The sequence below is a fragment of the Bradysia coprophila genome, unplaced genomic scaffold (genome assembly GCF_014529535.1).
Source record: "Bradysia coprophila strain Holo2 unplaced genomic scaffold, BU_Bcop_v1 contig_151, whole genome shotgun sequence".
Lineage (NCBI taxonomy): Eukaryota > Metazoa > Arthropoda > Insecta > Diptera > Sciaridae > Bradysia > Bradysia coprophila.
Window position 1 is genome coordinate 6,155,324 of NW_023503423.1, and position 26,781 is coordinate 6,182,104.

At 34.9% G+C, this 26,781-nt stretch overlaps 1 protein-coding gene and 1 long non-coding RNA gene across 2 annotated transcripts; both read right to left on the reverse strand.

Moving 5' to 3' along the window:
• Nucleotides 1-1,340: 1,340 nt before the first annotated feature.
• On the reverse strand, nucleotides 1,341-2,479 carry LOC119074666 (3-oxoacyl-[acyl-carrier-protein] reductase FabG-like). The gene is made up of 4 exons (XM_037180948.1): nucleotides 2,321-2,479; nucleotides 1,729-2,258; nucleotides 1,591-1,663; nucleotides 1,341-1,524 (listed from the first exon to the last, which is right to left on the reverse strand). The coding sequence occupies exons 1-4, from the start codon at nucleotides 2,352-2,354 to the stop codon at nucleotides 1,400-1,402; spliced, it is 762 nt and encodes a 253-aa protein (XP_037036843.1). The 5' UTR covers nucleotides 2,355-2,479; the 3' UTR covers nucleotides 1,341-1,399.
• Nucleotides 2,480-9,987: 7,508 nt separating this feature from the next.
• On the reverse strand, nucleotides 9,988-24,823 carry LOC119074716. The gene is made up of 4 exons (XR_005087220.1): nucleotides 24,813-24,823; nucleotides 22,031-22,199; nucleotides 21,689-21,693; nucleotides 9,988-9,999 (listed from the first exon to the last, which is right to left on the reverse strand). It is a non-coding gene; the product is annotated as an uncharacterized LOC119074716 (long non-coding RNA).
• Nucleotides 24,824-26,781: the final 1,958 nt, after the last annotated feature.

Below are 26,781 nucleotides of genomic sequence, written 5' to 3' on the forward strand. Positions count from 1 at the left end.
ATTGCAAGAAAAATTGAACAAAACCCCAAAACACACGCGCAGCGCACGCATATAATGTGCAATTAGAATTGGTTATTAAGCACCACAGCAGAAATCTATGATACGGTAGATCCAAGTGAATATCGACAAACTCAAAGTCACAGAAAACAAAAATCATAAAATCCAAACTCGCCTTCGGCTCGAAATACAGCCTTCCCACACGTCTCAACAAAAAATGTGCTTTTGTCTTCCCTGGGGTTGAAAGAAGCTTATTGCAATAAGTTAGCATAAAGGTCATAGTTTACGAAAAATCTTAAGGTTGAACAAGGAAGTGATTTTATTGCCTGTCCAATGTGAAAGTTGACCATTACACAGCAGTTTGCGGTGTGCGAAAATGATCCATTAATTGAAGAATATTTTCGCTTCAGACTTTCTTTTGCGTAATTCAACTGTCGCATGGGGAATGTTATAAACCAGATCGAATTGGATGCTGGAAAAACTGTAAAACAATAAAACACAAGTTTGTATGACAGTCTCGGTAAACACGTGTCAAATAGCTCCGTAAGATAGATGTCAGCTAATGTGGGATCCAGACTCAGGCCCATAGCTAATTCTTCTTTTTGTTTGTTAATACGGTGTCGTTGTATGTAAAGTAAGTGCTATCGTCAATGCAATAATTTCTCATTTAACATAGACACTGCCGCGCTCTCCTTGAGTTGAAAGTAGAATTCAAAATAGAATTCAGCTCGAAAAGTAAAAGTTTTTAAAATATTGGCCTTTGAGTAAAAGAAATCTGTATAGATGATCCACGCCACCGGAAACAGGGAAGTAGTGACGAAATGTTGTGCAGGAAACACTGGAATTAATATCCCAAATTTTAGCTACGTATCCTTTATTGATCTAGAAAAATACCTAAAAAATCCTTATAAGGACATTACATGACTTTCCCAGGCCATACCCCAGCTTGCTGAACATCAGAAGTACTTGATCGTAGCTTTCGAATGACACCACTTTTATGAAAAATAAATTGGAAATGGCCGGGGAAAATGGCTTTAAAGTTCATGAATTTTCCGGAACACTTTCTGGGGCTCCATTCCGACTCCTCAAAAAAAAGTTCTTCTTCTGTAGAGCCATCTACAAGAAATCTTTCAAAAAGATATTGTATTTTCGGAGATATTCGACTTTGAAGGTTGAATGGTTTTTCCGACCGGAGGGGGGATTTTCCATTTTTCGGGAAAAAAATTTGTTCCACAACTTTGCGTTGAAAGAAATGGAACAAAGAAAAATCTTAAAGAACTTTGGGCGCACGGAGCCTTCTTTCGACACAAGGACCTGGACTATTCAAGGAAAACTACTCTCTCGACAGGAAAATGAAAAATTTATTCAAAATAAAAATTTGGAGGAAGAAATTGAAATTCCATTAGCGTGGACACATTGCATGTCTTCCACCATCCACAGGCAAACTAGCTCCAGTAATAAACGATGCTGCATCGCTTGCCAAAAATGCAATAGCCTCAGCAAGTTCGTTCACTTGTCCTGGACGTCCTAAAAAATGGTATAAATGAGTGAGTAAGCGCGCTGGCTTATGAAACTTCGTCGTTCATATCTTACCCATTGCATGAGTCGTTTTCGAATGTTCCAAGAATTTCGCATATGCCTCGTCATTCATTCCGCCACGCTTGTGCTGTAAACGATTCAAACAAATTTTTCATCCAACGGCACCATTAAAACGGAATTGTATTCACCCACCAAATTAGTTACAGTCACTCCCGGATTGACCGAATTGCAACGTACGTTCTTCAACGCCAATTCCAATGCAACACAGCGAGTAAATTGGTCAACAGCAGCCTTGGAAATGTTATAGGCCAAGACACCAGGAAAGGATCGAATTCCGTTCACACTGGATATGTTGACGATGTTGCCCTCGGTTTTGATCAGATGCGGTACGGCCAGCATTGTTAAATGGTAAATAGATCGAATGTTCGTCGACATTACCCGGTCGAATTGTTCGAGACTGGTTGTTTCAATCGTACCAGACTCTAATATACCCGCATTATTGATGAGAACGTCCAAACGATTGTACTTCTTAATCGTTTCAGAAATCAAATTTTCATTGTCGCTCTCTTTAGTAACATCACCCGGTACAACAAACGCATTACTGCGTCCACAAGACTCTGCGACTGAAGTAAGACTGTCAACGTTACGTCCATTTAAAATTAAACGAGCGCCTTGTGCAGCTAACTTCCTTGCCGTTTCTGCTCCGATACCAGAACTAGCACCTAATAGAGAAGACACTTTATTGACTTAGGTATCGTTTTCATGGAAAATTTTTTCAATTAACCAGTGATCAAAACTACTTTGCCGGTAAATGCCATCGTTTTATAGAAATTATTGAAAGAAAAATTACGTAACCGGACGATATTGATAACAAAGTAGAAAACAAAATACTAAACAATGTTATCGGCGAATGTTGGAGAATGTCAACAAGTCGTTTTTCTAATAAGAGAAAACACACGAAAAAACTGACAGCACTACACTGATAAAAATTGTTGTAGGAATCGTCGGATGAGAATTTAAAATTCGGCGCGGCCCACCAGCATAACCATCTAACCATCTGATCATTTGGTCTCGTAACGTGGAATTTCATACCTTCCACTTCCACACAAGCATTGTCGCCTACAGTATGTATTCGTTTTATACGTTGTCATTATCCTTTTCCGTACAATCCATTATGAGGTTTAAATTGTACATATCGTTTTGCTAGTTTTGTTACTAACAATTTGTTAGGCAGTTAAGGCATTTCTTTCTTCTTTCACTGTTTGTTTTTCACTCTTTTATTCTTTGTAATACTTATAATTTCTGTATTATTGTTCTTCCAAACATTTTTATAAGGAGACTAGCACTGATTCCCGGTCTTCGGCCGGGCTGTACTGATGATATTAATTTTATTTAATAACGGACACAACTAACTCACACCTAACGTCACTTTGCGAGTTCAAACTTATATAAAATCATCTCTTTGGTAAGACCTACAAAATACATATTAAAAGTCCTTATTTAGATTGACAATATTTTTCACATACTAACTATGATAATGCCTTTTTATATCGATAGATTTTGATAGATTTTCCTTCTAAGGCCTTTGACCATGATTTGTGATTAAGCTCTTCTTCGTTTTCTTCTTAATCATCCCGTTGATATTCACTGCTGAATGTAGGCCCCCTCTTTTGTTTTCCATTCTGAACGATCCATTGCCATTCACTGCCAGTTTGTCCCCACCATTAGCTTGATCGGAGTTCGTCCATCTTTCTCGTGGCCTGCATATTGGTTGTGTCATTGGTGGTCTCCAATTCATTATGGTTTTGGTTCGACGGTCGGCTGTCATTCTCGCAATGTGTCCTGCCCAATTCCACTCGAGAGATGCTATCCATTCCATCACGTCTACGACTTTCGTTTGTTGCCGAATCCACTCATGCGCGATTTTATCTCTAATGGAAATCCCAAGCATACTATATTCCATTGCTCTTTGTGCAACTCTGACCTTGTTCTCGGATGCTTTCGTTAGTGTCAACGTTTCTGCTTTATACGTCAGCGTCGGTAGGACACACGAATCAACAATTTTCCTCTTCACCACTGTTGTTCATTTTGCTTTTAAAAATCATCCTAAGTTTTCCGAACGTTGCCCATCCAAGACCAATCCTTCTTTTGACCTCTACTGTCTGATTGTCTAGTCGTAGTCTATCAATAAAAAAAGGCATTATCATAGGTAGTATGTGAAAAATATTCTCAACCTAAATAAGGACTTTTCATATGTATCTTGTAGCTTTTACCAAAGATATGATTTTATATAAGTTTGAACTCGCAAGGTGACGTTAGGTTTGATACGTTCTTCGATATTGCATCCCATTGCTAAGGAATAAGGAATATGCTAAGGAATACTTTTTGAATTCCCTATGTACTAACGCTTCCATGGCCATGTATCAGCGCAAAGGCGTGCGTGGAAGAAAAATTTTGTGCCGGCCCACCCAAGTCAAAGGCTACTTTTATACAAAAAAGGTCGTCCGCCCAACGTGACGGCTGAATTACTGTCAGTTTCTATAAAAAATCTTCAGCGCCTGCCGGATATCTGTTAATTTTCTAAAAAGTTTGTGTCCACGCGACACAATTTTATTTTGTTTTTTTAAAATTATCTTGTATTTTCGACAGCTGAATCGAAAGTAAATCTTTTTGAAAACTCATCATACTTTGATTTTTCTAATGCGTGTCATTTGTGCAAATTTACGTCTGAGAAGTTTGGGTCGCCTACACGATAGATAAGCTAAGGTAAGTCCGATAAATATTAACCCGTGGTTAGTTTTTTGTGGACACGTATGATATTGGTATGAGTACCCAAAAAACAACTCAAGCAAATTGAAGAGGTATGAGTGACTTTAACTGTACAATTCAATTGATACAATATCAGAAAATCGCTTGAAATATCTGTTACTCCACTGTGAAATTTCAAATACGTAAGTTAAGATTCGTTTTACTTACATGAAGCAAGACTTATGAGTAAACATTTTTTTGTCTTTGGCGTGGACGGCTCCTTACTGTTCGACGGCTGTGTTGTTTTTGAAAGACATCCTCGGAGGTGTGGCCCACTGACCAATCGCAGGCCGAGGTACCACTGTGAAGTCTGCCACACCGTATCTTGGAGCGCATTAGAAGAACTTTTTCGCTGACCCGTCGTTTTAGAAAGACACCCTAGCCGGCTCGGTCAACTGATTCATCGGGTAGTCCTTGGTGCACCGAGGTGAGCCGTGGTGCACCAAGGTGAAGCGTGGTGCACCGAGGTGAAGCGTGGTGCACCGAGGTGAAGCGTGGTGCACCGAGGTGAAGCGTGGTGCACCGAGGTGAAGCGTGGTGCACCGAGGTGAGATGAGGTGCACCGTCTTTGTGTTTTATATTATAGAAATCCTTGTTGTTTGTATGTAATAATTTGAAATGAATTGAATTGAATCTAAAGCATTCAAAGACAATATTCCAGTGAGATGGAAGATGGAAACGTTGTGATAGCAGTATTTCTGGATTTAAAAAGAGTCTCGCAAGAGACTATTACGTAAATTAAGGAAATATGGAATAACTGGAGTAGAACTCACGTGGTTCGAAAGCTATTTGACTGACAGAACACAATGCACAAAGTTTGGATCGGCAATTTCAGCATATCTACCAACTCGGATAGCCGTTCCACAGGGAAATTGGCATCAGAGCTGTTCATACTATACGTCAACGAAATATACAGATGTCTAGTGCATTCTAAATTCGCTCTTTTCGCAGATGACACATTGATATATATCAGCGGAAAAAATGTGCAAGATGCGGTGAACAAGTTGAATGAAGATTTGTCTCGAATTAATTCATGGCTGAATGCTAACAAACTGAAACTGAACGTCGACAAAACAACAGAAAAAACTCGGACATGGACAATGTATGTGTAACCATCGCTGGAAGTGAAATAGAACGAGTGAACGAAATCAAATATCTTGGGATGATAATAGACAATCGCCTAAACATGAAAGCTCACATCGAAAACATTTGCAAAAAAATCGCAAAAAAAATTGGATTTCTAGAGAGAATTAGTAGAAAATTACCAATACAACACAGAATTCTGCTATACAAATCGATTATTGCACCGCATTTTGAATATTGTCCATCAGTTCTCTTCACATGCGATGAGAACCAGTTTTCAATGCTTCAAAAACTACAAAATAGAGCGATGCGGGTAATATTGCGGTGCAAAAAAACAACATCAATTATTTATGTCAATGGCAGATGCGCTGTGCCTAATGACGGTGAAGCAGAGAATAATTTTCCAAACGATGCTGCTGGTTTTCCGAGTAAAACATCAGATGGTCCCGGTATGCATGAGCAGAAACGTCAAATACATCCGTGAAACCCATGGATATCCGATTAGAAATAAGAACGACTTTAAGTTACTAAGAGTTTAAAAAAAATCAACAACGAAGACGATATTTTCCAAAGATGTTTAATGAGTTTAACCCAGTGAAATTAAGGATGAATTAAACGCGAATCGATTTAGGAGATTGTTATCGGTCTATGTTAAAAATAATTATAAACTTAAAAGTGACTAAAAAAAAAGGAGAGAAGAAGGTAATAAAGTAAAATTTAATTTATTTTAATGAACTATAGAGGGAGAAAAGAAAATTGTTAAATGTGATACTTAGTATATGAATTAATTGTGAAACGAAAGGTGAAAAATAGCAAATGCATTTTAGGGACCTTGGGACGTAATAGAATTGATGATTTTTATTTAGGGAAGAAATAAAAGCGATAAATCTAAAATAAGAATTGATCACTTGAAAATAAAAATGATTGCAGGAAAATAAGAATGTGATCACAACCAGTTTTTCAAATATAACACTACGAAATAAGATTCTATCAACCTAAAATAAGAAGTGATCACAAGTAGTACCTACCACCCGCTAAATCAAATGTGATCACTAAAAATAAAGAATTTGATCACTAAAAATAAAGAATTTGATCACTAAAAGTAAAGAATTTGATCACTAAAAGTCCGAACGAATACACATAAAAAGCGTTTTAACACGCCGAGCGATCCGGCCCATTGCCCCGGAGCGAAGCGGAGGGCCGCAATGCGAGCCGGGCGCCGGAACGGTGTTGGTAACTTAGGAGTTAATTTTTTTTCTCTCGCATCGTCTAATAATTAGTCTGTGTAATTCATTGCACATAAAAAGCGTTTTAACACGCCGAGCGATCCGGCCCATTGCCCCGTAGCGAAGCGGAGGGCCGCAATGCGAGCCGGGCGCCGGAACGGTGTTGGTAACTTAGGTGTTAATTTTTTTTCTCTCGCATCGTCTAATAATTAGTCTGTGTAATTCATTGCACATAAAAAGCGTTTTAACACGCCGAGCGATCCGGCCCATTGCCCCGTAGCGAAGCGGAGGGCCGCAATGCGAGCCGGGCGCCGGAACGGTGTTGGTAACTTAGGTGTTAATTTTTTTTTCTCTTGCATCGTCTAATAATCAAACAGAATAATAGATAGCATATCCTTATTTCTTGCAATCAAATTTTTTATTTTGCACGATCATTTCTTTATTTTTTGTAATCAAATTCGTATAATTGTAGATCATTTCTTATTTCGAGACGATCATATGTTAGTGGTAAAATTGCATATATTTAGTGATCAAATTCTTATTTTTTGGTGATCAAATTCTATTTTTATTGCTATCATAAAAAAATTGTGATCATTTCTCTTTTTCTAGTGATCATTTCCTATTTTCTTGTGATCATTTCTTATTAAATAGCTATCACTTTAATTACATGCCTTTTATTTGTTTTTTGAAAAGATCGTTTTTTTACTGGTTGCACTTTGCAGCCTTTTTTTCGCTTTTAATAAAGAACATTTAAAATGCTTTATAAATATGAATCAATCAATCAGTGCCTATATTCGCGAAAATATTTTCATGAATTTTCTCAATATTTCGTGATTTTCTCAAATTTTCACAAAAAAATTTTTGGGAAAATTTACGAAAATTTGAAAAAGTCTTGAAAATTTGAGAAAATTCGTGAAAATATTTTCGCGAATATAGGCACTGCAATATTCTGCTGATTGAATAGAAACGCGTTTTGATATGAACAGATCATTATTTAAAACGGTTTTTCATGGGCATTTTGAAATGAACAGATCATTTTGAAACGGTTTTTTATTGCGTTCGGGCTTATGAATGTGAAAGAATTAAATGTACATTCATAATAAATCGATTTACATTATCAATCATGATATAGATTCTTTCTTTTTGTGCATCAGACTGGATATAAATTTCAAATATGTTTTGAGACATTTTTCAACTGACAATTATTTGTTTCTTCTATTCATCAACCATCTGCGGTCATCTTGTTCATAGTATACAATCGAAAATGATAGTGTTTTATACAAACTAAATAATACCGACCGATGCCATGGGATGTATTTGTATTCAAAGATATTTCTTTTTTTTTTTCTTCAAACAAACAACTTCATACTTTTAATGAACTTTGCAAATTTCAAGGATTAATGTCGAGTAAGATAGATTTTTTCGAGAGAAAAAAGTTCACTTAAATATAAGCCACATCTGTCGATAAGTTATAAAATATTGAAACTATGTACAAAACAGATGAATGATTTGAAAATCGTGAGAATATATCACTCTGCTTTCTCAGGTAGAAGTATACATACCATTTCGTTTAACGTTTATTATCGTCAATAATTATGATATTTAATTTTAAACATTTTTCAACGATTTTGCAATTATCATTTTTTGTGCACCTTGTTTCATTCAATAATATTTATTACGTTGGCGTGCTCTGGCAACGTTGTTGGTAGTGAACTTGAATCTGGAAAAATGCAATACTTCGTTGTTAAAAATGTTTGAATACAAAATTATTCGGTTTTATTCAATACGAAGGCAAAATTCACTAAGTCGTTTCAATGTATGGCCCATTTTTGAATTACGAGCAATCCCAACGAAGATATTGCGAACTATTCCTTAATAATTGTATTTACTGAAAATTATCGAAACTTACCAAAACTTTAGTGAATTTACCGAAAAGATTTTCATGTAAAGTTTAATAAATTTTTAAATTTCGACTTTGATCATTTTCTGTAAATAGAATTCCCGATTTCCACTTTCCCAATATGCTCTCTCTTTCTCAAACACACGATATGGATAACACTATGGAATGTTTCAATGGAATTATTCCATAGTATTCGTTTCGTTCGAGCCGAAACAAACAAACAAACAAACAAGCCGTTCTATCGAACCACATTGAAGCACCATTAGCTCTTAAAACACAAATGTTCTCAAAATTAGAGTATTTAGAGCGATACGATGATGTCGCTCTAAAGATCATCTTCAAGTACGTTTGAAATGACATCCAAGACAAAACGAGCCATCAGAACAGTCGGAGCGTTTGCTGCGACTGAGCCCCGTACAAACCCGTATATCTATTGCGTACGTGACCCTAGTGCGTCTGTCACCCTACTTTGACCGTAAGCCTATTGCGCCGGTTAATGTAGTTAAAGTAAAATTATTATGTAATGTGTACATCTTACAAATTGCGCATAGCGCAATTACGAAGCCCCGTACGACGTTCCTTTCAAATGAAACAAAAATTTCAAATCGCCCTAAAATTTTATTTTTTTGAAGGGCCTAGTATCGGCCTCAGTCCGAGGACCCAAATTTAAAATTTTTTTCAACTACATTCTATTCGGCCTTTGATTACCTCCCAAATGAAACAAAAATTACGAAAAACGGATGAAATTTGCTCGAGTTATATGTAAAATACACATAGGGCCCTAGTAGCATTTCACTTCTAAGGCCCTAACTCACGGTCCACTCACCCGATTTTAAAAAACTTTTTTTTTCCTGGATTGGTATTGACAATACCTATCATTTGCCGTGCCATTTACATTTCCATCGTTTATTTTGCCATAAATATAACCAAAAGACCTTAAATCACTTAGGTGGCCCTAACTCACGAAGGGCCGACCCGAATATGCCCATCTTCGAACTTAGCCTCACTATTTCGACTATCTTTCAAGGAATTTTTTTTTTTTGAAATCGGATTTGATTTACTCAAGATATCGACGTGACAGACGGACAGACGGACAGACAAAATTTTTATTGCAGATTCGTCATCTATGAACATAGGCAAACACTTTGCCCTTACCGTCTGCTTCGAATTCCATCAATTACACACGGCATTGTAATCCTATAAGCCCCTTTGTACTTCGTACGGGGCTAAAAATGCCAACCATCGTCGAAAAATGAAACATTAACTAAACTAAAGTGAGATTGCGTTTGAAAGTAACGTGACTTTTAGATGATCTATGCTTTAAAAATCGTCTCCAAAACTTTTCCCATTTTTTTCCAACGCTCTGCACTCTCCCAATTGTCCCATTTTTGCCAAAAATATTTTACGAGAATATTTTGAGGAAAAGTGTACGAAATTTCACCTCAACTCTTGGACCATCATGACACAATTCAACTGATCGATAGATCTATTCGCTGTACTATGAATGTATTGCAATAGTATGTTACGTCATTGTTTGTAAATATTTGTTTAGGCAAGTGTGAGGTTTGCGGAACGAGCCGAAGGCGTCACAAACAATGATGTAAAGTGCACTTTACCGTGCATAAGCATGTAATGGATTATGATATTGTTGTCCATGTACGGCAAAAATAATCTAAATTTTGTGGTCAGTTAGAAGTTCTCTTCTAATCGATTTAACGGTCCATTGGCCAGTAAGTTTGGCAGGCTTTGATCTCAGATCAGTGATCTGTCGTTTTGGGAGTCCCTCTATTCTGCAACGGCACGGTTCGCTAAGGTCATACATATCTGTTCTTGTTTCATCGTTCATAGTTTCAGGAAATATGGATAAGTTATCTGTTTTCAGAATTGCCGGAAAGAGTGAACTCAATCTTGTTGCAATCAATTATTTGGACCCATTGCCGAACATGCCATCATCATTTCCCAATAAATTCCTATGCGAGTTCCGTGCTTTTAATCTAAAATATTTCTATTTTGCAAGCATCTCTGATACATTTTCGAACAATGTTCGCAGCGAACATACAAAAACTTGAAAGGTGTGTCAAAATATTGCCGTTCATGGTCAGAAAATGCTAAATGTTGTCTACGGTCAGGTATGTAAAAAATTTGAAAAAAAAAAAATCAAAATCTGAGGAATGCTTCATTTTACAATGAAATGTATCATCACAGACTGTTGCTCCAACCAAACGTTCGATTTTTTCAATTTTCTTTGGACTGTAAGTATGTAAGGCGAATATGATTGTTGTACAGAAATAAAATGCATTTTGATTGCATAAATTTCATCCTCAACATTATACCAGCATACGCTTCAGAGACCTCTCATAATGCAAATTGTATATTATGATAAGTATTGACTTTCCAGATATAAATGATGTTGTATTTGATGATTGATAAAGCGACAAAATGTACCTAATATATAATAATTATTTATGAGTTGACAATGTATTTTAATATATTTATAATAAACTAATTAATATGCTTAAACATTTTAACACCATGATGATCATTCACCAATATTTTCACTTTCAAAATATTAGATTTTTATTGGAATTTTTTTTTCCCAAATTTTTGGTAGTCAGTGGATATTATGTATAATAAATTTGATTCGGGCTCGGATAGATAAGCATTGAAACATTTATTATTTATATCAACTCAGCAAATGACTTATGACGAGATTACCCTACTGTTTGTTAGGGTGAGTAGATTTTTACATTTTTAAAAAGAAGACGCCTTACCCCTGGTTGCCATTCAGGATATTTCGATAGAATTTTTCATTTTACAATTATTTTAATCGTAGTGACTATTCGCAGGCGCCTGCCAATAGCATCTCCCTATACAAAATGCTATTGGCAGGCCAACTTGCCTGCGAATAGTGTTTTCTCTTTTATACAGGCTATTGGCATGCGCCTGCCAATAGCATTTTTCCTTTTACAAAGACTATTTGTAGGTAAAATGGCCTACCAATAGCATCTACGTATTTTAATTCTCTTCCCTCTACCGTTATATTTATCAAATTGGTACCGATTGGATGAAAATATTGGTAAATGAAATTATTTTTAACGCTCAACCAAAAGTTATTACCGGTCGTTTATTACCTATTACCTATTACCTATTATGAATCCATCAAGAGGTGCGTTTGATTTTCGTCGTGAGGTACGCGTATACCCGGTGTGTTCGTATATCGATGTGATGATTGACTTCTCTGACACTTGTGATGCGTAATAATTACTATTTATTGCAGTTAATAGCTGAATAATGTAATTTTGAAATAGCACTAACATCGAGAGGCTCAAGGTCTTCACTACGACTTTTCGACAAAAATTTTTGCCTTTACTTGCTCACAGAGAATCTAGGACAGGTAAGCTATTTGAAATCCAGGCAATATTTGCTTTTTCAAAGTCTAAATTTGAGATTTAGAGATTAGAAAAAACCCTTTTTTCTGTATTCCTCAGACTATTTAGTCTTACGTCACTCGAAAATTCGTTGTATAATTTCCCTGGATCGAAAATAAGACTTATTTGCACTTTTCCTGGAGGAAAGTGGTAGCTGCAGTACACTTTGGTTGCGTAATATGAAAGATCTCCGTATGTTGGACTGAAAACAGTAGTAGCTAATGTCATTTCGAGCTTTGTCGATAAACACCAGTAAGTCCCTTTCAATTCAATTTTTCACTGATAATCAACTTAACTCGTCCAGCATTGTTTTTGAGTGGGGACGCTGTTTTTTTCACGGTATTTTTTTGGCATATCTTTTAGCATATCTTTTCAAAATTTGTTTTTGTTTCCAAAAAATATTTTTGTTTTCAAAAAAAGTTTTGTAAGTATATAAAGAATTTTGGTTTTCAAAAATAAAGTTTTGTTTTAGTATATAAGGAGTTTGGTTGAAGAAAAAGTAACAAAACTAAAGTTTTGCTTTTTCTACATATGAGAAAATATGGTAATAATTGATTGCAAAGAGAAATAATTTTGAAATGAGAACGAAAAGAAGATTGAGATAAAAGTGAATAAATGAATGGTAATTTTTTTTAGAGCAACGGATTGAGTTTCCTTTTAAAAATTGCTCTCTCTTTATCTGTTGTGTTATACATCATTTTCTATGACTTCGCAAAAACTATAAGCTTGTGGATGATTATTGTTATTGAAACAAATCAATGGATCGGTGGTTAGATGTAATATTTTTGAACTTTTTTTTTCTGTAGATTCAGTTTTATGTGAAACAAATTAGACGAAGCGAGAGAAAAAAAAATTAACTCCTAAGTTACCGACACCGTTCCGGCGCCCGGCTCGCATTGCGGCCCTACGCTTCGCTCCGGGGCAATGGGCCGGATCGCTCGGCGTGTTAAAACGCTTTTTAAGTGCAATGAAAATTGGTATTCGTTTCGTAAAAAAATGAATTCTGTGGGGACGAACTAAGCTCCTTTACGGCCAGCGTTTTGATCGATCCTAGGAGATTTATCCTTTTACGAAATGTAACGTAAAGGAGTTTAGTTCGTCCCCACAGAATTCATTTTTTTACGAAACGAATACCAATTTTCATTGCACATAAAAAGTGTTTTAACACGCCGAGCGATCCGGCCCATTGCCCCGGAGCGAAGCGGATGGCCGAAATGCGAGCCGGGCGCCGGAACGGTGTCGGTAACTTAGGAGTTAATTTTTTTTTCTCTCGCTTCGTCTCCTTGATTGATCCGTTACGAAATGTAACGTAAAGGCGTTTTGCTCGATTCTAGGACATACATCCTTCTACGAAATGGAACATAAGGGCGTTTTACTAGATCCTAGGACATACATCATTTTAGCATACAGTTTAGCAGTCTATTATAGCTAGATATGGAAATAATAAATGTATGGAAGAAACAAATCAACAAATTAAAAAGTTGAGAGAATACTTTCAGAAAAATAGAATTTAAAAACGAAGCCTCAAATGGAGAAAAACAACTAAAAACTGAGATAAAAAATTTAGAAAAGTAGATAGGCGTTGTCCAAAAAGGACGTCACGTTTTTTTTCGATTTTTTTGAGGTGGGTCCATCCTAAATCACACCATGTCCGCTTTCTGATTTTGGGGTCCATCCCCCAAAGCGGACGTCCGTATAAGGGAAAAGTAAATTCAAGTTAAACATCATAAGTATATTCTAAAACCAAAAAAATCACAACAAAAGTCATGGTTCGATAACTGCCGCAGAAGAATCGATTTTTGAGGACTTAGATGACTTTGCATGCTTCGTCCACGTTGAGAAAAATTTCGATTTCAATTCTATGTCTTTCCACTCAATACATTTTTAGTTCACTAATGGTGAAAATAAACTTTTCTAATGGTGCACAATTCAGATGACTTTTGTAAAATCAATTCACAGCTTTTAATAGAGCATGCAATCCTCTACCAATATTCAAAGAGTATCAAACTGTCTTCGTCTTGGACGTATATCACCATTGAACAATGGCGAATTTTCGACTTTAGCTGGATTAGCTACGTGGCCAGGTTGTAGAGGGAAGCCATTTTAACACGAATTAGCTTAGAATTAGTCCCTCTATCCGTTGCGATAACAATCTGTATTCAAATTGACTCGTGTTCTGGGCGGTCATGTATGCCTAGCGGATCCGGAAACTAAATACAGTTTCGTGTAGTACTCGAGTCCCTCAATCAGAACATAAAGAAATATCAGAGATGCTAACTTCTTTTAAGTGTTTTAACAAAGAGAGGACGTCCGATTTCAGAGAATGTGGGTCCGTCGCATATGTCAGAACACGTCACGTTTTTCGAAAAGTGGGTCCGTCCCTATGAGCGTGACTTCCTTTTTGAATGACGGTATACTATGACTCCGTTTTCAATAAAATTATCTCGCTTTGTTAATTATTTATCTCCGTTTATAAGAAATCTCGAGAAAATTCATTTTTCTGAGTTATCAATTTCTATTTATTGGAAATAAAATTTACTTTTCTATGAAATAACTTTCTTTTTTTGGTATATCAAAATTTGCTTTTGGTGATATCAGAATTATTTTTTCGGGTCATCAATTCCTTTTTTTTGGATATCAGAATTCCTTTTTTGGGTATCAATTTCAAATTTCGGTGAATCATAATCATTTTTGGGGATATCAATTTCGAGAGATCAAATTTTTAAAGATTTGACATCTTTATTATTTATTTAAGATATCAAAATTTATTATTTTTTAGTGTATCATGCTGACAGGATATCAAAAATCTTTTTTCAAAACATCGAAAACCTTTTTTTAGGATATCAAAATCATTTTTCAGTGTATCACTTTAATTCGATGCCTTTCTAAATTATTTCTCTTTGCAATCAATTATTACCATATTTTCTCATATGTAGAAAAAGCGAAACTTTAGTTTTGTTACTTTTTCTTCAACCAAACTCCTTATATACTAAAACAAAACTTTTTTTTGAAAACCAAAATTCTTTATATACTTACAAAACTTTTTTTGAAAACAAAAATATTTTTTGGAAACAAAAACAAATTTTGAAAAGATATGCTAAAAGATATGCCAAAAAAAATACCGTGTTTTTTTCTTAATATAATGCATTTGTTTTGCAACTTTTGGAGTCGATTGATCTGCGTTCTGTTGGTTAAGAACAGGATTTTTGAGCAATACGATATGTGCGGGGTGCAATAATTGTGTGTTGTTGTGTTGGTTTATTCAATCTGTTTACTTTCTTCTCAACCTCTCAGTTGTATATCAGTTTTCCTGCAGTGTACATACCTTTACTAGATGTACGCATTTAGTGAATCATAAACAAAATGAAATTTTCGTGGTTTGTCCATCGACCATCGTCGTCCATCTTGCATCCCTTGACTGACGTCAAAAAGACAATCCGGGCCAATTTACATTAATGTTATTTTTGTGAAAAATAAAAATGTTTATCAAACCGCGTATATTCGCCAACAGGTTGACCAACATATATATAACATTTTTGATCATTGCTATTCCAATTTAACATTCAAATCGTTTATGTTTATTATTTCTGCTTCGTCAAATGACAGCGAAATGTGGTTGATTTATGTAACATCATTTTTTATGTAGATGTGAAATTCGACCGTTTTTAAACATACAGTCGCTTATTTTCGGTGGGCGGTTTGTAAAGGAAAAATGATTTTTCGAAGAAGAAAAAAAAAAACAAAAAAAATATTTGGACTAAACAATTTGGTTATTGTTTGAAGCGTTTTAAATGTGTTTAGTCATAAAAACCATGAGCAATTTGTTCGGTGTATCAATTTCATTGATGGCATTTCGTCTCAAAAACCATATTTGAGTGACATATCAACGTAATTAAGCACTTAAACCAACTGAATCTTTAAATGGGAAATTATTACAAAAATATAATTATACCTACACTATAAACCAGCATATCGACCGAAAGAAATATTAGTTTTATAATCTCGAATTGTTGTGGCGTTTTTTTCCTTCTTCTTCTTCTTCTTCTTCGAATTAGCAATTTTTAATCATAGATTTTCATCTATATTATTAAGTTATTTGCTTGCCTGGCCGTTTGTTGTGTATCAGTTTCACTTGAAAGTATAATTCAAAGATGCTGTTTTTGCATTTTAACTGCTACTGGTGTTTTTATGGTATACGAATAAAATTAGGGATCAATTGAGCATACACAATCAAAATGTGAAGATACACAAAGATCGGTTATTGCATAAGAAATAATAAAATCACAGAATCGAGTTTAAGCTTGTTATTGAGACTTTTTTTGTGGATAATAATGGTGTGCTTAATATGATGGTCCCGTTGTACGTAAATAATGCAGATCCAAACCAGACTGGTATTTTACTTTGAAAAGCATTCTTTATCTGATCAAAGAGTTACATTTTATTGTCAATACATCAGGCTTTATGTATCTGTTGATAATGCTATCAATTCTACCAGCAGCTGCACAGAGATTCTGTCTACTCAGGTAATCATGCGGTATGCATACTAAAAACGAAGTATCAGTGGATGAAGTACTATACACAGTCTAGTTCAAAGTGTGACACGATTCTTTGATTTTACATAGAACTGAGGAGAACCATTTTGATTTCCAAGTGATTTCACATAGGGTGTTCTCGGACATTGTGACTTAAAAAAAATAATATCGATAATTACCACCTGATTCGGCGAATAGCCTTAAATCCAATAAGACGTTTCCGATAGTTTCGTATTTTCTTTGTTCATTCGAACGAACAAAAGAAAAGACAATAGCAGGCTCTTATTACAGCAGGAATAGGGTATGGTATTTGGTAGTGTTACACTGTCTACCTTTTCAAATTGGCCTAGCCTGTTTCGAACTGTGAAATATATTTTGCATCTTTCGATACCAACTTTCATATCAGTCATCAGTGTTGATGAAACAACCCAACTCTTTTTACATGAACATGTCTGGCGAATCATAACGGAAATATAATTGTTTCATATCATTTCATCATCAACCATGCTAAAAACATTGCGGGTGTGGGGTTAGCTGGTTGGCCCAACTGGTTTGTTCAAGAATTGTGGAAGAACAAAATGAAGTTTGAGAACGTTAAATGCTAACAATTGGAACATGTGAATGTCTGATTCGATGCCGTTGGTTTGGTCAGCCCAAAGCTTTGGCAAAAACAACCATATTTTAGACAACTTTACTCTATCTTTTGTATCAGGTAATTCAAACCGTACGTCCGTGCAAAAATCAAATATTTTTAAGTCACAATACAGTAAATACAAAACTCTGCGGAGGTGAGTGATGACGGTGATGACTCTAATTTCATATCAAATTGATTGGAGTCCCTGAACGGCCAATTTACCAAAAATTTCATTTATCTTCTTAAGGAAATTTGAGGAATTTCCTCTAGTTTCCTCACGAAATTTTTAGAAAGGTTAGTTGTTGGAACACAAATTTTTGCAATAACTTGGTCTATAGTTAAAGGCAATGACATTTCAGCATGAATTTGCTCCAGCTGTTTCTCAGCTGATCCACACAAACAAGCAAAACTGTTTATACGTCCTTATACGGTTTTACCGCTACAAGGTGCGTGCGTGTGGCATATTCAAGCGTATAAACAAGTATAAACAGTTTTGATTGTATGTGTGAGTCAGCTGAAAAACAGCTGAAATAAATTAATGCCGCAATTTCACTGTCCTCTGACTGAAAAGCTCGAAATAAGTCGACTGAGATTGACCGCGGATCAGTATTAACTGAAATTTCATGTCCAGTCAGGTAATTTAAGAAACAAACCTAATCTGATCTGAATCTGGTTCCATTAAAACCTAACAGGTCAGCTTTCAGGTTTCAAGTCAGGTGTCACCGGATTAATATACTAAGGTTTCAGATAATGATAAATTCAGGTCAGGTCAAAATTGATTGACTAAGCAGGTTCAAGTCCAATCAGATTCAAGTATTTTCAGTTCATGTTCAGTTAAACCCGAGCCGTTCCGAGCTTTACTTGGTCCAAATAACAATAAAATATCACAGCTTAAATATATGATTTTTCCGTATGCAATTCATTTCTATATACAATACATGTAAATCCTTCAGACACTGATGAACGCTCGTCTACCTCACAATTGACGTAATACACAAAACTAATATGTCCGTCATTGGTTGGTAGGTGAATTATATACTCAACATATATGGTCGAATAGTTAATGATACATAGCAGAGTGCTCGAAAGATACAATGTTATATATATCAGCATTATCTCATTAATAATAACGCATTATACAAGGTATTAAAGAGTCATTTGTATCTAGATACGTAATAGCTTAAGCGTCTACGTATAGTACTGCAGAGTTTTCTGTTTATATTTATTCGACAATTGATACAATCAGTTTCAAGTTCACTTCCAGTATATTGTTCTCTCTTCAGATATATACCTACAAAATGCCTTATCTATTTATTGAAATTCGAACTTTAATTCATAAATTTACTTGTCATAGAAAGTCAAGCGAATGAAAACTATGAATATGAATAGCACTGTAGATTAATGTAGATCTCTTCGAAGCACTTTAGTTGAAAAGTTAATTTTCTCCTTACTGGAACAAACGAATGGAATAGTACATTTCGTACCTAGGACTAAAAGTCTTTTTTAGCGTGTGAGAAGTTTCCAGACAGAGCCGAAGGCGAGGTCTGGAATCGAATACGCTAAAAAAGACTTTTAGTCCGTGGTACGAATAGTATTTTTCATATTGTACGGAGAAAAAGTGCGTCGTAGTCCTAGGTCCTATGTATGAAAAATCCTTTTTTAGTCATAGAAAATACGCAAAATCCTTTAAATGGCTCAAGAAAATCAAAGAAAAAGAAGAAAATCCTGGAAAATTGAAAAAAAAATTCATCCAGAATCAGTAAAACTTCCTCTGAAAATTGTCAACGAAATCCTTTGTCAACGAAATTTACAAATTAACACAATAACAAAATGATTCAAATGTAGTTCTAGAAATGTTTCTATTCCTGCAGCCGCCGTGAAAACACCTTTAAATGAGCTGTCAAAAGAAAAGTTTCCAAATAATTTGGACGAATGGTGCGACTTTTTCATTATTGAAAATTCTGGAGTCTTCAGTCTATTTGGATTTTATCGGAATGTTGGAACCCCGGTCGTCAGCAAAAATCAAAAATATTTTCGGTTTCATAACATTGTCTCGATTGACAGAAAACAGTTCACCATATTTCAGCGTCTCATCACCGAGAGGCAGAAATAATAATTTGAATAGGTTTTTGGTGCTTCCAGTTGATTAATTGGATTCGATGTTTAACGAAAGAAAACACATTCGTCGTACCATTTTTAAGCAAATTTTTGTTTTCAGATCTTTATCAACAACTGATGGGGATCTGTTTTTAATTTTTTCGTTTTTTTTCGATTTGCATTAATTCAAAAAACGATGTATCAAACAGCTTTATCTTACTTAACTGAATGCCAGTAATCAAATTGCTGATAGATAAGGTAAAAACAACTGTGCAAATAATTTATGCAGACTTTGTCAAATGAAATATATAAAAATCAGCATAATGCTACCTGGAAATGTTATATATTAATGAGCAAGCAATTTGAAAAAAAAATTATCATTTAAACAGACAGTATAACGAGTGGCAAGCGGTACTGAGATACTAAGATAAGGACGCAGAGACTAGACAGCCAACTACCCGCATAATGATATATAATAAAGAGATTGCGATTTTCACTTATAAAAAAATCTTCACAAAGATTGGAGTGCTGAAAAAAATTGGCGACTGTACAGGCCATCATGCTTTGCACTCGAACTACAAAACAAGAAATCCTTAACAAAGAGTTGTAAGTGTGACGCAAGTCCTTTATCGCTTTATCTTACTCACAAAATAACTGACATCGCTGAGAGTGAAACATTGTGGGCCGTATGCAAAAGTTTTATCAACAAAAAACTGACCCACAAAATTTTTGAAAGAAAATTTTACAGAAAGAAATTTGCGTCACAAAAGGCTTTCTTCCGTTTAAATTCTTTCAGTACATTTTTTAACCATTTTTCTAACAATAGTTTCCTCAACATCTGCCACTTGTCGTGACTTGTGATCGTTGGAGTTAAAGGGAAAAGTCAAAACATTGCCGTATGTATTTTTTAAAAAACATTTTTGGTAGTGGACTTGCGTCACGCCCGTGACCATTTGTTCTTCCCACTTGTTCGGAATGTGACTTTTGGTACGCCTGAATATAAAATAGTCACGTGCAAGAACGTGTGATAGCTCGTTGAACTCGTACGGACGCCTAGTTTTTTTAATGGTAATTTGGAGTCATTTGTCTTTGAATTGTAGAACTTCAATATTTGCTGTGAGCTATTTTATCTGCCAAGAACAGACAAACAGTCTTGTACTGGAGGAATAATTGTCTTCACCAATGTTTTTTTATGGACTTGAGTCAAAAATAAAACTTGTTGGTCCTAGTGACGTTATTTACTAATTGAGGATATCAACATGATTTTTCAAATGCTATCGATCGGGTCCATTGTTAAAATCAGTTCGTAATTTACTTCTGTTTCTCCAGCTGGTCCACTCATACCAACACATTGCTTATTACGTGTTTTATCACTATCACACACACGACGTGGAAAAGCTGCATATAAAACGGATCAGCAGCAGTCTTTTTGAATGAGCTGAAGAACAGCTGAAGCAATGTACGAACCAAATTTGATTGAAGGTAAACTCTCTAATGAAGGAGGCTGATGAGCTGATGAAAATCGTTCACCAAATTGCACCGATCACATCGATCGTATAGGATCGTTAGCGTATAAGCTATTGCAAAATGCATTCGGTATAAATAACGCGAAAGTGCAAAAATTTATGATAAAAATGCCATTCCAAAAAGATTTCTAATAATTGAGATTCAAACCGATTATCAAACATAATTTCAATAATAAAACAATAAAAACTGCCAAAAAATATTTCTTTCCAGGCTATTTTATGTCGTTTTAATTAATACTCAAAACCAAAACGTATCGATAGATATATGTACGACACACGGAGAGAGAGATGCTTGAATCGCTAGTATGATGGTTATATATAATGTAGCTAATATGCATGCTGAAACAAGAAGAAGAGATAGGTTGATGAATGTCTTGCATAAGAAGAAACTTGATTTCGATTTTTTTATGTCAGAATATTGTTTTATGATTTTTTTATTGGAAAATTATTACTTTTTTCATTGTGTGGCCCTGTGATAATAAAAATCTGGTAATTTAACTGACAAAAATTGTTATATCGATTGGACCGAAAAATTTTACAATCCTAGTGGGAGTCATCGAAATTAGCTGTAATTCAATATCTAAATGTATTTATCTCTAACATTTCATTTAAAAGGAAGCCAAAAAAAAACTTGTCAATCGTTAGAGTAATAAATGTTTTTATGTCTGTAGATTAGATGGTGTCAATTTTCTACAAATAAAAAAAAAGAATTCCATCAATAAAACCAGATGAATTGGATAAATACAGCAAAAAACGATTGTCGGATTACATATGCAATAAATAAAGTGCAACTTTCAACAATGAATTGTAAACCATTCAAAATTTGATTAATGACAGGGTTACAACCGTTGAAAATATTGATTATGAGACACTTAAATCCTTAACTTTATGTACTAGCAGTAGGTACTACACGTGTACTACAGCTGAAGAAAAAGCTCACTTTACTAAAAACACTCAACAGTTAAAAAAGAAGCCGAAATGAAAAAAGAGAAAATAAAATTTCAATGGATGGTTTTGGCTTCGTGTGTTGTTGGTATTCCGAAACTGCTTGGTAAATGTTTTTTTTTCGGAATATGATCGTTTGAAATTACATATTACTTTGATCGGCTTCGTCTCAAATTGGTAAACTGCACATGCGTTGAGATAATTAAATCAGCAAATTGTTTTATTATACAGTAAGGTCACTGACCGTGATTTGCGGTAGTTCGACCATTTTTAACTTTGAACCTCATTTTCTTGAAACCATTTGAAGTTAATTACAGTCGGAAAAAATAGATTTCGGGATTTTAAGAGACATCATCGTTTTCATCGTTTATCTGTATTCTCTCATTTCGCATGTTATTTCCAATGGCAATTGAGAGAATTAGAGAAATGATGATATCTCTAAAAAAACCGAAATCTATATTTCTCCGACTGTAGCAATGTTACACTTTACAATGAAGATTGAACGGATTGAACATTTGGCTTTGGCTAATTAAACCAAAAATAAATAATTTTCTTTCAGACCAGGTAAGATGAATTTCTTTACAATTTTTGCGATAGGAAACACCTTCACCTGGCCTTGATTAAAATCGAGGTGTTGTGTGAATCAAGAGTTGTGGCATGTGAGTCGTAATTTGTGGTAATTCATTGGATAATACATCAGCCGACAGTTGGTGGTAGCTGAGATGCCAACACGCAAATGACGATCCATAAGGACCGTGATTTGTGGTTAAAAAAAATTACATAAGCCATCTTTCGCAAATCACGGTCCATGACCTTATACAGAAAGCTCAAAATAGTTAGCCATTTTTATGCGACTTCTTCTTTTTCCTAGATCCACACGTTCCACATCAATACTTGTTAATGTAATTCGGATTTACTGCTTACACGAGCACGCTTAGAGCGAGACAACTAGCGATGCATGCACAATATGCAAGTGTGCAACGTATTGAGAGAAGTAGAACTGTTGGAATTAAAGAGAAACAATCAAACACGAATTTCTTGCTAAGTATTTTGAGATTTCTGTATAATATTATATTCACTCTCATAAAAATTTCAAATATTTCACAAATGTCATTTTTTTATACCTGATCGATACACCAAATTTAACCAAAATGATGCTGAAATTGAGATTGATACTACAATAGCCAATCGGAACTTTTCTTGCGAGTAGAATCACTTACAGAGAAAAAGCTCCCTATATTGTCACTCCTTTTGTATGTGACGTATTGTTGATCGAGCTATGAATACTGAAATTTAGGAGAGATATGCATGAACCGACAAATTTTTATTTGTGAAATGTCTTTTTGTTATGGCATAACTCTCCCCAATCGTGAGTTAAAAAACAATATATTTGGCCGAGGCAATCTTCTGTCCGAGATTTCACTTCAAAGTTTAGCCAACACGATACCTACTTTGAAGGGTCTAAAAGTTTACAGAACTGAATTAAAAAAAAAATATTTCGGTAAAACGGGTAAAACTAAAAAAAAAAATTTGGAACTTTCACTACATTTCGTGACTAATCTCTATCCATCGGAAAATGTTTCCACGTTTGAAAAATAAAAACTCTAAACTTACTAGGGCGGTATTCTTAAAACATAAACAATTTCTTCTAAACGTTCACTATGCTCTTTCTGGATGAAATTATTAATTTTTTTTAAATCGATCCGCCCTAATATTCGTTTTGATAATCGATAATTTTCGATTACCAGTTACCAGTATTTTGATAGTTATCAGAATATCGATGTTTTGGTAGTTATGGAATTTCGATTTTTTGATAATGATTTGATCAATCAATAATGTATTATTTCTTGTCTACGTTCTTGTCTACTCGGAGAGTATTTGCATACTTTGAGGCAAGGCGTGATGCAGTAGATCTAAATTGTTGGCCGTAGAAGGATGTAAGTGTAGTGAGGTCTCGAACAGACCAAACCGAATTACTGCTAGCATGAATCGAAAAATCTTTTAAATTTTAAAAGATATTTTAAGATTGAAATCTCTTTGATTGATTGACGAAAAAAAATTCTCTGCTCTGTCCGTTTTTTTATTATTATTTTGAACCGACCGACCTGTTTTGAAAACCTATGATTTCATCCGTGACTATCAGGGTTTGTCTAATATTCACATTAGTTGTCTCCTGTGGACATTTAATATGCTAAATACTATTGTCGAGAATAGACACGAAGACAATCGCTGTGGAGTCAAAAATTCTGGTTTTTCTTGCATTTTTCACAATAGTTCCATAAATAAACTCAAGTATTTCATATTTTCAACCAAAAAGGTCAATAAATTTTGAGAATTTACGGTTCGTAAATTCTTTCAATAAAATTTACGTCACAAAAATGCGGATACGCTGTGGTGTATTCAGCTCATTCAGCTGTAAAATAATACGGCTAGCGCCACTCACTTCAGTTTTTCTTATGTCATCCGAATTAAAATATTAAAATTAATTGATGACGTCGCAGACTAGAAGAGCCTGTTATTTTCTGATACGGAATAGCACTTAAGATATGGAAAGTTAATATGCGAAAGAAAATATTTTTTTTAGAACTTCCCGACCTCAGCTTCGGATATTTGTGTCAGTGTCAGTGCCGAAGGGTATCGCACTTCTTGGACTAAATGGAATTAGAAAAATTGTTAAAATTCATATTTGAATAGCAGCTGAATGATGCAAGAATTTTCAGAATGCTTCATCATTTCTGATTCTTTATTAGCTCATTGTCGAATCGGTACCGAAATAGTACATTTCGTACCTAGGGCTAAAAGTCTTTTTTAGCTTGTGAGAAAAAGCCGAAGGCGAGGTCTGGAATCGAATACGCTAAAAAATTAGTCCGTGGTACGAATAGTATTTTTCATATTGGACGGAGTCCTAGGTATGAAAACAAATTTTATGAAAAGGTGTAGGTATGTCCATTGCAACAGAATGTACAGATTTTTTTAGAAAATTAATTTTGTTTATAAAGTAGGATTCTAAATTGATCTAAAGGGTATTCGTGGTTGCGACTTATACTCGAGTATATCCAGTATATCCCAAAAACCGAGTATAACGACAACTGTCAACTGAAAAATAATTAAATTTCAAGTCGACGGATTTTGGTCGAACATAATGCCAGTGTGTAGTGCGCGATCCCAGGACTCCGGTGAAGCAATTAGTTTTTCAATCGGGACAATATCTGCCAAGCGATAAGACTTTGAAAACGTGATGTGAACAACATGCAAATGAAAACATTTTTCCAAAGTCTTATCGCTGTAATATGTCTGGGGGCGTTTGTAGTCGCGAGATACTCTTTCGCAACAACTACATTCAATCCACACTGGATTCAAATGTTAACTTCTGTAAACGTTCATTTCGTACAGGCTTCAGCTCGCGAAATTGCCTAAAATCTACCGTCCACAACAGATACGTAGCTATTATTCTACATGAAGTACCACTTTAGACTAAACAAGTATAGAAGGGCCAGTCTATTACTATTTGGTCTAAGAGTATCGGACTCTATTGCAACTCTAGGGTTGTAGAATATATACGAAACCCAGAGAAATTAAATCCATAAAATTACCAAAAATTCTCACAAATTACAAGAAGGGTAAAATAAAAGCAGCTTTAAAACACTTGCATTCAGGATATTCTCACATCAGAGTGCATTGAAGTTTATTTTTCAATTCTTTCGTTCATGCACAATGTACTGATTGCAGGACCTGCATTGTCCCGATGTACGCACAATGTACAATTAAACGCGAGTAATATTATTAAACGAGAATGAGGAAGACATTTTTGAGGTGATATCGTGTGAAATCCATTCGTCGATCTTTTTTTCTTAATATTTGATAGTCGCTATCCGAAAGTTATTAAAAAGAATTTTTGTACGACTTTCTACCGGTTGTTTGAAAGCCGTTTTATCGTACTATAACTTTTTTTTATGAGTTTCCAATTTTGTTTAAACCTGTAGCTACTTACACATAGTAGACTTTACCTTCGTGGTTAGTAACAAGTGGAGAGAGAAAAGATCTAGATTTGAATGTTATGTTCTTTGCATTCATTGAACAACGTAGACAAATGTACCTAATACAGTGGAAACAATAGACTTGTAAGGAAACGAACCTTCATGCTCCTAAAATAAAAAGATGTTTCTTTTGTAAATTGTTGGCACAAATAATTCATACCTTTTAGCATAAGTTAGGAACAACGGTTGTCCTAAATGACGCGATGTATGAAATGCGCGAAGAAGTCGAGATATTTCAACACTAGTTATTAAAAAAGGTACATCAGATTCAGATTTACCGAATTATATTTTGCCGTACTGTGGATTTGTAATAGGGACTGAGTGTAGATTTTCGGAAGTTTGTAAGAAAATTTGATAATTAATAGTTTGATAGTTAGTTAGACCCATGCGAAGTACTAGAGTCTCATGCATTTAAAATTATGTTTGCAACATGTCGAGCTCGAGTCATTGAGTAGGAAGAAACCTCTCTAACTTTCATGGGTATTTTCGTCTTTTCCTGTATAATAATATCGTCTTGAAATGTTCATGTTCAACAAACCATTAATATCGTCCTGGGTGGTATTATCTTTCAAGAAAATAATAATATCGTCCTAAGCGAAAAAAGTTTGAAACAAGTTAATATCGACCTGGGTGATAATATTTTAATCTGAGCTTTTTTCATTTTAAGAATTGTTCAACAAAAATTGGCATTCATCATGAGATTGCGTCACTCACTCTCACTCGTTAAAAATTATTTGAAAAATCAATGTCCTATTATTAATGTTCTTAAATTTTCTCACAAATCTGTTCTTCTCTAACTATCGGCACAATAGCTGTACTGGACGATAATATCGATTTGGTCGATAACATGGATTTGGTCAATAACATCGATTCGGTCGATAATCGATTTGGTTGATAACATCGATTTGGTCGATAACATCTATTTGGTCGATAACATCGATTCTGTCGATACCATCGAATTGATTGATAACATCGAATTGGTTGATAACATCGATTCGGTCGATAACATCGATTCGGTCGATAACATCG

What these genes read in the sequence shown, in the direction of transcription:
- LOC119074666 (XM_037180948.1), bottom strand. Translation starts at nt 2,354, where the DNA reads ATGGCATTTACCGGCAAAGTAGTTTTGATCACTG. An exon ending in CAAAGTAGTTTTGATCACTG is followed by an intron (nt 2,259 to 2,320) that starts GTTAATTGAAAA and finishes CTTCTCTATTAG; the next exon opens with GTGCTAGTTCTGGTATCGGA. An exon ending in GAAAACGACTCATGCAATGG is followed by an intron (nt 1,525 to 1,590) that starts GTAAGATATGAA and finishes ACCATTTTTTAG; the next exon opens with GACGTCCAGGACAAGTGAAC.